Source organism: Prionailurus viverrinus, unplaced genomic scaffold (assembly GCF_022837055.1).
Source record: "Prionailurus viverrinus isolate Anna unplaced genomic scaffold, UM_Priviv_1.0 scaffold_35, whole genome shotgun sequence".
NCBI lineage: Eukaryota > Metazoa > Chordata > Mammalia > Carnivora > Felidae > Prionailurus > Prionailurus viverrinus.
In genome coordinates, this window is record NW_025927605.1 from 2,771,451 (window position 1) to 2,784,312 (window position 12,862).

Consider the following 12,862-nt stretch of genomic DNA (forward strand, 5'->3'; position numbering starts at 1 on the left):
GCAGTGGCCCTGAGGCCTACTATGCAGACATTGTGACCAATGCTGGAGAGCAGGATTGGAGTCTAGAGTAATTCCAGGTTTCTGGCTTGGGAAGTAATTGATAGAGATGCTCCTCAGTGAGATGGGGAGGGGAAGATGTGGGAGAGGAGCAGGTTGGGAGGAAGATTGAGTACAAATCCGGATATGTTGGAATGTCCAAGGAGACGTGGGTGTGCAGCTTAAGAATGATCAGGGCTAAGAGATACGGAGGAGGGGAGGGGGGCGGGACAGAGAGGCAGGCTCTGACACAGAAAAATTCGAATCTCTCCTCAAAAGAACGGACTTCATTTGCAAGGGAAGTTCAAGCTTAAGGGTGCTCTCTGAAACCTCGGAGGTTGTGAAAGGCAAGTGGCAGGAGAATGATAGCTTTATCGGAGGTAGAGGTTGAGCTGGGCTAGCGAGTGTGCTAGAGAAAGATGGGGAAAGAGACAGCCGGGAGGAGCTCTCGGGGTCAGAACAAATCTCAAACACTGGCCGTGAAACTGTCCCTTCAAAGAAACCTGAATTTGATTGGATCAGTTTGTGGAGCCATTTCTTCCCCCAAAGCATTGTTGGAAAATATATAGCAATTAGCCAACAATTCGTGTAGCTTAACAGCTGGGTGTGGTCAGGGAAAGAGACAGGTGAAAATCACTGTCATGCTAGGGTGACTGGGCATACTCAAGTCTGCACCCCCTGAATGAGCAATAGCAGAGGCTTTGCACTGTAGGGAGGTGGGGGGGTGGGAAGTATATGGACTCACTAAAATGATCAGCCACTCACTACCCAAATAACAATAACAAGACAAGCCCCGGAAAATTCACAAATATATGGAAGTTAAACAATATACTCCTAAATAACCAACTAAAAAAGAATAAAGTTGAAGTAGTCACATGTCACAGTAGGTCAAAACTTAGTACAAAGCAACAATAATCAACATAGTGTGATACTGGCATAAGGATAGATGTATGGATCCATAGAATAGAATTCAGAGTCCAGAAGGAAACCCATGTGTCCATGGTCAACTGATTTTTCACAGGAGTGCCAAAACTATGCAATGGGGAAAGAATAGTCTTTTCAACAAGTGGTGCTGGGACAACTGGATAGCCACATGCCAAAGAATAAAGTTGGGGGGGGGGGGTGGAGAGGGACGCCTGGGTGGCTCAGTCAGTTGAGTGTCCGACTTTGGGTCAGGTTGTGATCTCACAGTTGGGGAGTTCGAGCCCTGCATCGGGCTGCTGCTGTCAGCCTATCAGCCTGTCAGCGTGGAGCCCGCTTTGTATCCTTCTGTCCTCCTCTTTCTCTGCCCCTCTCCTGAGCATGCACGTGGGCATACTCTTTCTCTCAAAAAAATAAAAACATTAAAAAAAAAAGAATAAAGTTGGAGCCTTATGTTACATCACGTACAAAAATTAAAATGGATCAAAGACCTAAATGTAAGAGATAAAACTATAAAAATCTTAGAAGAAACCATAGAAAACTTCATGACATTGGATTTGGCAATGATTTCTTGGCCATGACACCACAGGCAACACAAAATAAATTGGACCTCATCGGGGTGTCTGGGTGGCTCAGTCGGTTAAGCGTCCGACTTTGGCTCAGGTCATGATCTCATGGTTGGTTGGGTCCTTCATTGGGCTCTGCCCTGGTGCAAAGTCTGCTTGGGATTCTTGCTCTCTCCTCTCTGTCTGCCCCAACCCCATTCGTGCTCTCTCTCTCACTCAAAATAAATAAATAAATAAATAAATAAATAAACTTTTTAAAAAAAGTAGACCTCATCAAAACAAAAATTTTTGTGCATCAAAGGACACTGTTAGAGTGAATAGACAACCCACAGATTGGGAGAAAATATGTGCAAATTATATGTCTGATAAGGTATTAATATCCAGAATATATAAAGAATTCCTACAAGTCAACAACAATTTTAAAAAAATTAATGTTTACTTATTTTTGAGAGAAAGAGAGAGCACAAGCTAGGGAGGGGCAGAGAGAGGGAGACAGAGAATCCAAAGCAGGCTCCAGGCTCCGAGCTGTCAGCACAGAGCCCGATGCAGGGCTAGAACTCACGAACTGCAAGATCATGACTCGAACCAAAGTCAGACGCTTAACCGACTGAGCCACCCAGGTGCCCCATTTTTAAATGGAAAGGATGTGAGTAGACATTTCTCTAAAGATATACAGGTGGACAATAAATACACAAGAAATGCTCAGTCGTTAGAAATGCAAATCATGGGGTACCTGGGTGGCTTAGTCAGTTAAGCATCTGACTTGATTTTGGCTCAGGTCATGATCTCACCGTTTGTGAGTTGGAGCCCCGAGTTGAGCCCTATGCTGACAGCCCGGAGCCTGGAGCTTGCTTCAGATTCTATGTCTCCATCTCTCTCTGCCCCTCCCCGCTTGCTCTCTGTATCTCTCCCAAAATAAATAAAAAGAAACTTAAAAATTTTTTCTAAGAAAAAAAAAATGCAAATCACAACTACAATGAAATACTTCTTACCCATTAGATTGGCTGTTATCAAAACAAAACAAAAAAACAACTGTTGTAGGGGATGCGGGAAAATTGGAACCCATGTGCGTTGCAGGTAGGCATGTAAAGTAGCAGCTGCTTTGAAAATACCATGGGGATTGCTCAAAAAGTTAAACATGTGATCCAGCACTTCTGGGTATATACTCAAAAGAATTGAAAGCGGGACTCAAACAGTTATTTGTACACCCGTGTTCGTAGCAGCGTTATTCACAAAAGCCAAAAGGTGAAAATAACACAAGTGTCCATCGGTGGGTGAATGGGTAAACTAAATGTGGTCTAGACATACAAGGGAATATCATTCAGCTTTAAAAAGGAAGGGAATTCTGACACATGCCACAACATGGGTGAATCTTGAAGACATTATGCTGAATGAATAAGACAGACATAAAAGGACAGACATTGTATGGATGCCCCTATGTTAGCTACCTGGAGTAGTCAAATTCATGAAGACAGAAAATAGAATCATGGTCATCAGAGGCTGGGGAGAGGAGGAATGGGGAGTTAGTGTTTCATGAGTCACACTTCAGTGTAGGAAGAAGAAAAAGTTCTGGAAATGGATGGTGGTGATGGTTGCACGATGGCGTGAATGTACTTAATGCCACTGAAGTGGATACCTGATCAGGTTAAAATGGTAAATCTTAGGCACATTTTACCACAAGAAAAAACAAATCAAAGACCTAAATGTAAGAGCTAATTTTATGGAAGTATTGGAAGAAAACATAGGAGTAAATCTTCATGACCTTGGACTTGACGATGGGTCCCTAGATATGACACCAAAAGCACAAGCAACAAAAGGAAAAGTAGACAATTAGACTTCATCAAAATTTAAAATTTTTGTGCTTCAAAGGACACTATCAAGAAAATGAAGAGACAACCCACAGAATGGAAGAATCCATTTGCAAATCATCTATCTGACAGGGGACTTGACTGCAAAATATATAAAGAACTCTTACAGCTTAATAATAAAAAGACAAATTGCCCAATAAAAAATGGGTAAAGGATCTGAAAAGACATTTCTCCATAGAAGTGTATAAATGGCCAATAGATACATGAAAAGATGCTTGGTCATTGGTCATCGGGGACCATGCAAATTAAAACAGACTCAAGTCACTTCACACCCCACTACGATAGCTGTGATCAAAACGTCGGATAATAACAAGTGTTTGCAAGGATGTAGAGAATTTGAAACCCTCATATACTGCTGGTGGGGATGTAAAATGGTGCAGCCACTATGGAAACCAGTTTAACAGTTCCTTACACAGTTAAACAGAGCTACTATGCAACCCAGCTATTCTATTCATTGGAATGCAGTAAATCCCTTGCATTCATCACATTTTTATGCAAGAAAATAAAAACATATATCCACAGAAAAACTTGTACACAAATATCCGTAATAGCGTTATACATAGTAGCCAAAGAACGGAAATGACCCCAAATGCCCATCAACTGATGAACGGATAAGTAAATGTGGTGTGGTATATCCATACCATGAAATACATTTGGCAATAAAAAGAAATGAACTACTGCTACACGGTACGACGTGGAAGAACCTTGAAAACATGCTAAGTGAAAGGAGCCAGCACAAAAGACCACGTGTTCTGATTCCATTTATATGAAATGTCCAGAACAGACAAATTATATGGAGAGCAACTAGATTTGTGGTTGCTTATGCCAGGGGTGGGGATTTATTTCTCTACCACCTTTGTGAGAGAAAGCTGGTAGATCTTTGTGGACATGGTTTCTGGATTGGGAGAAAAAAAAAAATTTTTTTTAACAGTTCTCCAGCTTGAACCTGCTCTCCTGGGGTGCGCCCTTCTCCCAACTCAAGCTGCTTCCTGAACTCTTTCCCACACCCAGCTTTCTCTTCCTTCACCTGCAGGAGTTTGAAGACAGCAGGAGTTTGAAGTCTCCCGCGGTAGCTTCCTCCCACCTGCCAGCTTGGGCTTGGGCCCTTAGGCAAGCTGCCCCTTTAAGAGCACCCCCCCCCAGCTCCTCCCTCAGGCCCGTGACCGGATTTCCCCATCAGGGCCCCTCCCTTTAAAGCCACGGCTCCATCTTTCTGACTGGCTGTGTACAGAGACCCAAGTACCCACCGCCGAGGGGGCCCTGGGTGCTGAGAGTCTGCGCAAGTGGGCTATGACAGGTGCACGTGGGACATGGAACCACTTCCCTGGGGCTTAGGAGGGACCCGGAGCGGGGACAGGGTGGATCCTGGGATGCAGCAGAGCCACCCAGGAGTGGGCAGGACATGTCATTGAGCAGCCGCTGTGTGCCAGGCACTGTGTCAAACCCTGTCTATATCTTCTGCGAAGCTGTTATTATTCCCATTTTACAGACAGGGGATCGGAGCCCAGAGCAGCTGGCTGACTTACCCAGGGCCCTACGGCTAACCAAGTGTCAGAGCCAGGGTCCGACCTCAGGTCAGTGTGACTCCAAGGCCTTGATGTTGTCTGCTCTGCATCATCTGCCTGACGGGTCCTGGCTTCTTCCCAGACTTCCTTTTTCCTGGGTTTCTTGTGCGGTAGAGGGGGCTTAAGGTGAGGGAGAAATGGGTTATCCTCTCCTCCCCCCCAGGACCAGAACTTGGGTCCCTTCCTCCTCCCAGGAGCTGCTTGGAGATGCTGCTGCTGCTGCTGTTCCTTCTCCTGCTGCTGCTGCTGCCACTGCTGGCCGTGCTCTGGCAGCGGCAGCCCCAAGATGCCAGGCTGTCCTGGCTTGCTGGCCTCCAGCACCGTGTGGCAGCAGGGACCCTGTGCTGGGCGGCCGCCTGGCAGCAGCGGAGACTAGAACAGAGCACACTGCACGCGGGCCAGAGCCAGCAGCAGGCCCTGAAGTGGTGTCTGCAGGGAGCCCAGGGGCCCCGCGGTCCCCTCAGGGGGAACACAGGTGTGTTTCCAAGGGGCTGGGGAGGTGGCCCCAAACAGATAGAAACCCCACAGGATAGTCAGATTTCAGAACCCAAGGATTCCCTCTCACTTTCTACCGCCAGCACAGAGGGGCCCAACGCAAAGACCCTACCCAGGCTCAGGATTGTTCAAGATGAATTTTCCATTCCTGGGCGCCAGTAGTCCCCCCTTGCCCTAGGCCCCAGTAGCCCCGCTCAGCCTAAGCCTATGCTGGGTTCCTTATTAAGGGTCTCACCCATCTTGCCTGAAACTCTTGGGAAACTGTGGCTTCAGGACGAGTTTATGATGTCTTTGGGCTACAGATATAAGCACCTTCCGGAACCATCTCCCACTGACCAAGGCCAGCCAGGCCCAAGAGGAAGAAAGTGAGGGGCAGCTCTCGCCTCCTACCTCAACCCAGTACTACGGGGAGGCCTCTCTGCAGGTAAACGGAGAAGGCTGGAGCCTAGCCCCATTAGAGACCCCTACTTGCAGCCAAACCCTCCCAGCAGGGTGGGCAAAGAACCCCCAAACTGGGGGCTCAGGGACTGGCTCAGGCCCAGGGCCAACACCCTCTCGTGTCTCCCTCCAGGCCACCTTGCTGGGTCTGGCAGCCCTAAACAAGGCCTATCCAGAAGTGCTGGCTCCAGGAGGCACCGCCTGTGTGACCCCTACGTCCCCCTGGCCCTGCCCTCTCCCCTGGCCTTGGCGTGCCTTGGGCCAGGTTAGCGCCCCTGGAGCCAAGCACCCTGGGGCCCTGCTGCTGAAGGCACTGAGGTCCCCAGGGCTGCGGGCACTGGAAGGTGGGACAGCAGCCGAACTCCTGGACGTCTTTGTGGGCCTGGAGGCGGATGGCGAAGAGCTAGCTGAGACAATAGCTGCCGGGAACCCGGGGGTGCCTCTCCCCAGACGGGCAGCTGAGTTGCGGGAGGCCCTAGAGCAGGGGCCCCGAGGACTGGCCCTTCGGCTCTGGCCGAAGCTACAGGTGGTGGTGACTCTGGACGCAGGAGGCCAGGCCGAGGCTGTGGCTGCCCTGGAGGCATTGTGGTGCCAAGGGCTAGCCTTCTTCTCCCCGGCTTACTCTGCCTCTGGAGGTCAGCAGGACTCAAGGCTAGTGAGCTGGGGCAGGGGGCAGAGGTCACACGGCTAGCTGCCAAACACTGAGCCCTACCTAATCATTTAATCCCCCCAACACCAACAGCTCCGTTTATACACATGCAGAAACTGAGGCTCATAGAGGTTATTAAGAAACTTGCACAAATTCACACAGCGCCAGCATTTGGCGCCAGGTCTGCCACCCCCCGAACCACCACCTCCTCCCAACTAGGGCCTCAGAGGCGGCACACTGAGCCTGGGGGAGCCAGGAAGGAGGGGTGGGAGGGCAGCAGTGGGAACAGCTGCTCCGAGAACTGGGGCCTGGGAGCCCGGGGGAGGGGCTACTGCCTAGCAGAAAGCAAGGGCACCGGCCACTGAAGGGCTGCTTGCTCCCCTCAGGGGCGGTGGGCCTGAACCTGTGGCCAGAGCAGCCCCGCGGGCTCTACCTTCTGCCCCCTGGAGCTCCTTTTATTGAGCTGCTCCCAGTCAACAAAGGAGCCCAGGAAGAGGCTGCCTCTACCATCCTGCTGGCCGAGGCCCAGAAGGGCAAGGAGTATGAGCTGGTGCTGACCGACCACATCAGCCTTACCAGGTGATCGCCTGCCCACCCCTCTGGGACCCTATCGAAGGCCAGGGATATGAGCGAATGGGCCCCTGGGGCTGATATCGCCCCCCACTCCTCCACCTGTCAGGTGCTGCCTGGGTGATGTGGTACAGGTGGTTGGTGCCTACAATCGGTGTCCAGTCGTCAGGTTCGTCTGCAGGTACGTGACCCCCTGGGGAGCTGAGGGGCGTCCTTGTGCCCTAGGCTCCTCTGTCTCCTTCCTCCTCCCCAGGCTGGGCCAGACCCTGAGTGTGAGAGGAGAAGACATTCGAGAGGATGTGTTCTCTGAGGCCCTGGGCCGGGCTGTCGGGCAGTGGCCAGGGGCGAAACTGTTAGACCACAGCTGTGTGGAGAGCAGCATTCTGGGTAAGCTTCTCCATCAGCTCCTGCCCCCCATTCTTGAGTTGGCTGCCCCCCCTGCCATTCCATGCGGATGGAAGAACTTTAGAAAAGAGGTCAAAAGACGTGGCCTCTTTGGTTGCTCCTTTTTTTTTTTTTTTTTAATTTTTTTTTTCAACATTTTTAATTTATTTTTGGGACAGAGAGAGACAGAGCATGAACGGGGGAGGGGCAGAGAGAGAGGGAGACACAGAATCGGAAACAGGCTCCAGGCTCTGAGCCATCAGCCCAGAGCCTGACGCGGGGCTCGAACTCACGGACCGCGAGATCGTGACCTGGCTGAAGTCGGACGCTTAACCGACTGCGCCACCCAGGCGCCCCTCTTTGGTTGCTCCTAACACAAGCCCTAGCTCACTCAGGTCTAACTCCCATCCCTCCTGCTGCAGTCTCTCCCCCTTTCCCTTCCCGGCCTGCTTCATATTTACGATTAGGTTTTGGGTTCCTCTCCGTTTACCCTCCTCTCTACCAAGGGATTCCTCTTCTCCCATGAACCTCAGAGTAAGGTGGAACAGGTAGGAGCACCGGCATTGGCGTTGGGAGCTGCCCTGTTGACAAAAGTGTGTGAACATGGGGGTTTGTCTGCAGATTCCTCCGAGGGCTCGGCTCCCCACTATGAGGTGTTTGTGGCGCTGAGGGGCCTGAGAAACCTGTCAGAGGAAAATCGAGACAAGGTAAACAAGACAGGGATAGGATGGGACTGCGTGTCTCCTTTACCCTGCATGACTCCGGGTGCCCTGGGCGCAGTGGAGTGATGGGGAGGAGGGGGGCGGGGAGGAGAGCTTCCCTGAGGCTCTGGGAAGGGAGAGATGAATTCCACAGACACATATGGACACATGAAACACCTACCACACATACCCTGGGCACCATCAGGCATCCCTCATCCACATGCCACACAGCTACACACCAGCCTCACTCAGGCCGTTCTGTTTCCAGCTTGACCACTGCCTTCAGGAAGTCTCTCCCCGCTACAAGTCCTTGCGGTTCTGGGGCAGCGTGGGCCCTGCCAGAGTCCACCTGGTGGGGCAAGGGGCCTTCAGAGAACTCCGGGTGGCCCTTGCAGCCTGCCCTTCGTCCCCCTATCCTCCTGAGATACCCCGGGTCCTTAGGCACAGGCACCTGGCCCAGTGTCTGCAGAAAAGGGTGGTGTCCTGAGCTGAGAGGCCTGCCCACTGCCCCATCCCCCTCATAGGCCACTTGGTACATTCCTCTGTGGCCTCTCTGGATGGGAAGTCTTGGCCAGGGTCTTCGACTCTGTGTCACATGACAGTTGCCCATCAGAACCCCAGGCCTGAGGGAGGTCTAAGCTGTTCAGCCCGTTCTGAGGAGCCCACGTCAACTGGCCCCTGCAGTGCCCTCCCTGAAGTCCCGTGGCGCCCTCCGGAGGACACTGCTAGAGTTCCCACATACTGCCGATGTCTCCTGTGTCTCCAGGCCCAGTCACTGGGCAGGCTGGACGTGTTAACCGTTAATGTTCCCCAGGAGCGACCCTCAGTCAATAAGACACAGGAGTCAGAGAAAGAGACCTCAGCGTCACTGTCCCTGAGTACAATTCTCAAGTGTCTTCTGCACCGGTTGCCTGTAGTGGTAACCCTCTGATTAACACAACTCTTACTGGTTTTCCTTCCACCCTGCCCATCTCCATGTTCTCATGTGCTTTGTAGGATTACCTCCCAAATAAACCACTTGCACCCAGATTCTGGACTCAGGGTCTGCTTATGGCGAAACTGTAGTAGTCTCATTCGTCCTGCTCTTGCTGCAGGCTGGCTTCCCCCACCTTCAGCTCTGGACACCAAGGCTTTCCCCCCATGCTCCACTCCAGGTTGGGGTAGGTCTTGGGGACCCCTACCATGGCCTAGGTCAACCCAGAAGACCCAGAGCCCACTCCTCCTCCCTCTCTCCACTCCAAGCTTACCGTAAATGGGGAAGGACTGCTCCTCAACTTAGCTGGCTTAGCACAGGTGCCTGTCTGGCCCAATACCCACAAATCACCTCCATGGGCAGGGGCTATACTGCAAGTCAGGAAGTATCACAACAGGAAGCAATCTCAGAGACCATTTGAGTTAACTGTCCATCTTAGCAGTGGGGAAACTGAGGCTTCCTGAGGCTGTGAGGCTTGCCCAAGGCCCCACAAGCTCCTCTTAAGTAACACAGTCCCTGTTCCTGATCAGTTGCCAAGTCACCAGTTCTACCTCTGAATTACTGCTGGATTCCATGCCCCACATCCAGGCCACCCAACCCCCCATCAACCCCACAACTTCTTCCTGGTAAAACCCTCCTGTGGCTCCCCAGTGGCCACAGGATTCAGACCAATCAGCTTAGTCTGCAAGACCCTTTGACCCACCCTGGCCCTCACTTACCTGTCCAGCCACCTCTCCCCTGAGAAGGAAGCCGCAGCTACGATGACCACACCCTACTATCCTGCATGAGCTAAGCACTGTCACCTCCAGGTCTCTGCTCAAGCTGTGCCTTCTGTGGAATGCCTCCTCCCCAATCTTAGCTGATGGAAATCTACTTGGCATGCAAGGCCTTTTTGGGGTCCTTTCTCCCACGAAGCTATCATTATGCTAGGTTGCCTCCCCACCTGGACTTTGGAGCTCCTGGGAAATTGGGCCATGTCTGATGCACACTGTCCCTCCAGTGCTGTGCAGGGCCTGGCTGAGAGCAGGTGCATAATGGACATGCCCAGAATAAAAGAGACTCTGGCTTGGAGATGGCGCGGTCCTCCCCACCCCGGGTCGTTCACTCTCTCCTATGGTGGGATTGGGACTCTATCCCCTACTCCAGGCCACCTGAACAGGAGGAAAACTGGGCAGGTCCAAGAACAACACCAGGTTTGGCTGTTTCCTCCCCCTACCCAGGTTGAGTTTTCAAGCTTTTCCCCCTCGGAGGTTTGTGGAAGGGGCAGAGGGAAGGAGAGAACTGGGGGAAGGGAGAGGTGTAAGAAGACTTTTCCATTAAGGAAGAGGGCCGTGGAGCCTGACAGACCCCAGGGAGAGCAACAAGGAGCTAGGCCTGCTGCCTAGCTGCCCTCCCCCCACCACATACACCATGTGGAGAGTGGGTCTCACAGCTGCCTTCTCTCCTGCCCTAATTAGCAGTTGCCCCCCCCCACCCGCCCCAAACACACATACATTGTCCCAGGCCAGCGCCCCAGCCAGGGCCTCTTTTGTGCTCCCAGATTCCTGGGTGCAAGGTGGCCTCATTAATGCCCGGAGACCGCCCCATCTCCAGGGAGCAGGCAGACAGACAAGGGGGGGACCCTGGGCACAGTGATCGAACTCCCGCTTCTGAGAGCCTTGGCGGCCATTCTTTGGGCCCAACCTGGAGACGGCTGCCCTGTGGGAAGCTAATCTTAGACTTGCCTTTGTCTGGCCCCAGAGTAGACGCAAGTACCCGTCTGTCCTGCACCACCTCAGAGCACTATAAACCCCAGGCCCTTGATCAGTGGTCACAGTCAACGGCCTCAAAGTTCCTGGCTATTTGGACCACTGCAGACAACACCTCTCTTGGCTACCCCACTCTGAGCAACAGACGCCATGAACCCTCCCTCTACAAAGGTAAAGATACCTGGGGATGGAGGGGTAACTCATCATCCCAGGGGGGCAATGAGACTGCTTACTCAGCAGGCTGGAAAGAAGTCTGAGATGTCTCTACTCTTGGTCTTTTCCCGGCAGTGGGGGCTCTGAGGCAGGGGACTGGGTGGGGCCTTGGCGGAGGGTCGGCCTCTGCTAGCATGGGACTGTGCCCAGCTCCTGAGAGCTCTTGTATCAGGTGCTGTTTGCAGTCTCTCATGTCCTCCTCCTGGCAGCCTGCACTAGAGGAATTACTTAACCCGTTTACAAGTGAGGAAGTTGTGCCCATAAGAGGGTAGGAAACTGGTGCAGAAGCCACAGAATGCAGTTTCCCCTGTGAGGGAGCAGGCAGACAAGACAACCTGGATCCTGCCGGTCCTTGACTGCACCCCAGTCCTTGGTTTGCCCATGTTGGGGCTATACTGGGTCTGTTTCCCTGAGTGAACAAACTTCCGGTGCAGACTCACACACCCTGTTTTCAGGTGGAGTGGTAAGCGCTCTAATGGGGGTAACGAGAGACTTAAGGGTACCCAGAAAAGAGGGAATCACTCTGCCCAGGAGTCTCAAAGGGCTTCCTGGAGGAGATGGTGTGCTGGGGCTTGAGAGATGAGTAGGTAAAAGAGCCAGAGAGGAGCCCTCTAATACAGTCTTGCAGACAGAGGCCGGGGAAACTAGGGGATGCAGAGTGTTAGGACCGCAGGAGGGAGGGGGCGCAGAACCAAGTGGGCGGGGCCTGGGCCAGGGGGCTGAAGGTGGGCGCGGCGGGAAACCCTCCGCCCCCCTGCCCTCCCCCACCCCAGCGCCTGGCCTCGCGTCTCCCTAGGTCCCCTGGGCCGCCGTGACGCTGCTGCTGCTGCTGCTTTTGCTACCGCCCGCGCTCCTGTCGCCGGGAGCGGCAGCGCAGCCCCTGCCCGACTGTTGCCGCCAGAAGACGTGCTCCTGCCGCCTCTACGAGCTGCTGCACGGCGCGGGCAACCACGCGGCCGGCATCCTCACGCTGGGCAAGCGGCGGCCGGGACCCCCTGGCCTCCAGGGCCGGCTGCAGCGCCTCCTGCAGGCCAGCGGCAACCACGCAGCCGGCATCCTGACCATGGGCCGCCGCGCAGGCGCAGAGCCAGCGCCGCGCCCCTGCCCCGGGCGTAGATGTCCCGCCCTGGCCGCTCCCTCTGCGGCGCCTGGGGGAAGGTCTGGAGTCTGAGCCATTGCTCTGGCCGGGTTCTGACCCTGCCCTCTCCTCGCTGCCCGCCGGGTGTCAGCCCTCAGAAAAAGGGCAATAAAGACGAGTCTCTGTTAGTGAAGCTGGTCTCTGTTCCTTTGCTGTCGCATCCCTTCCTGCAGGGGGCGTGAGAGTCTGTAAAGAGCCCGAGGGCCTGGCAGCCCGGCCCTGGAGCACCTCAGTTCTGGCTGGTAGAACACAAAACAGAGCAAGGAACTGTGCTAGGCCCAGTGGTACGGAGAGAAACGCACGTGTGCACGCTTGGAGGGGGAGGAGGGGGGGGCAGACTCATCTCTAAATGCTCTCTCCTCGTCATTCTGTATCTCGACCTTTACAGACAGACAGGGATGGGAGGTAGCTAGGAATGTTGCACAGAGGAGCGGAGTCTGGCTGGGAAAGGGAGAGGAGCCAAGCTTGCCCAAAAGACCGAGAATTTGAGATTCAACATGAATTTTCCCGAGTGGCTGCAGCACGGGGTTGATGGTGTGGGGCGCGGGGAGACGCTGGAGGGGAGGCTCTTAGGTTCCTGCAGCCTGGACTGTGAAG

At 53.5% G+C, this 12,862-nt stretch overlaps 2 protein-coding genes across 7 annotated transcripts; both read left to right on the forward strand.

Moving 5' to 3' along the window:
- The first annotated feature begins 4,573 nt into the window (after positions 1 to 4,573).
- GHDC (GH3 domain containing) lies at positions 4,574 to 11,029 on the forward strand. 6 transcript variants are annotated; one of them, XM_047845518.1, is made up of 9 exons: positions 4,574 to 4,688; positions 4,881 to 4,965; positions 5,120 to 5,431; positions 5,754 to 5,875; positions 6,023 to 6,524; positions 6,925 to 7,117; positions 7,218 to 7,495; positions 8,114 to 8,199; positions 8,462 to 9,222. In XM_047845518.1, exons 3-9 carry the CDS (start codon positions 5,164 to 5,166, stop codon positions 8,678 to 8,680), a joined length of 1,668 nt encoding a protein of 555 aa, XP_047701474.1. In that variant the 5' UTR covers positions 4,574 to 4,688; positions 4,881 to 4,965; positions 5,120 to 5,163; the 3' UTR covers positions 8,681 to 9,222. The 6 variants fall into 6 exon arrangements, with proteins under 6 accessions (XP_047701474.1, XP_047701473.1, XP_047701471.1 ...); XM_047845517.1 differs by having other exon boundaries at positions 5,151 to 5,431; XM_047845515.1 differs by having other exon boundaries at positions 4,598 to 4,965; positions 7,218 to 7,289; positions 7,362 to 7,495.
- On the forward strand, positions 10,950 to 12,378 carry HCRT (hypocretin neuropeptide precursor). The gene is made up of 2 exons (XM_047845521.1): positions 10,950 to 11,085; positions 11,924 to 12,378. The coding sequence occupies exons 1-2, from the start codon at positions 11,065 to 11,067 to the stop codon at positions 12,296 to 12,298; spliced, it is 396 nt and encodes a 131-aa protein (XP_047701477.1). The 5' UTR covers positions 10,950 to 11,064; the 3' UTR covers positions 12,299 to 12,378.
- The last annotated feature ends 484 nt before the right edge of the window (positions 12,379 to 12,862 follow it).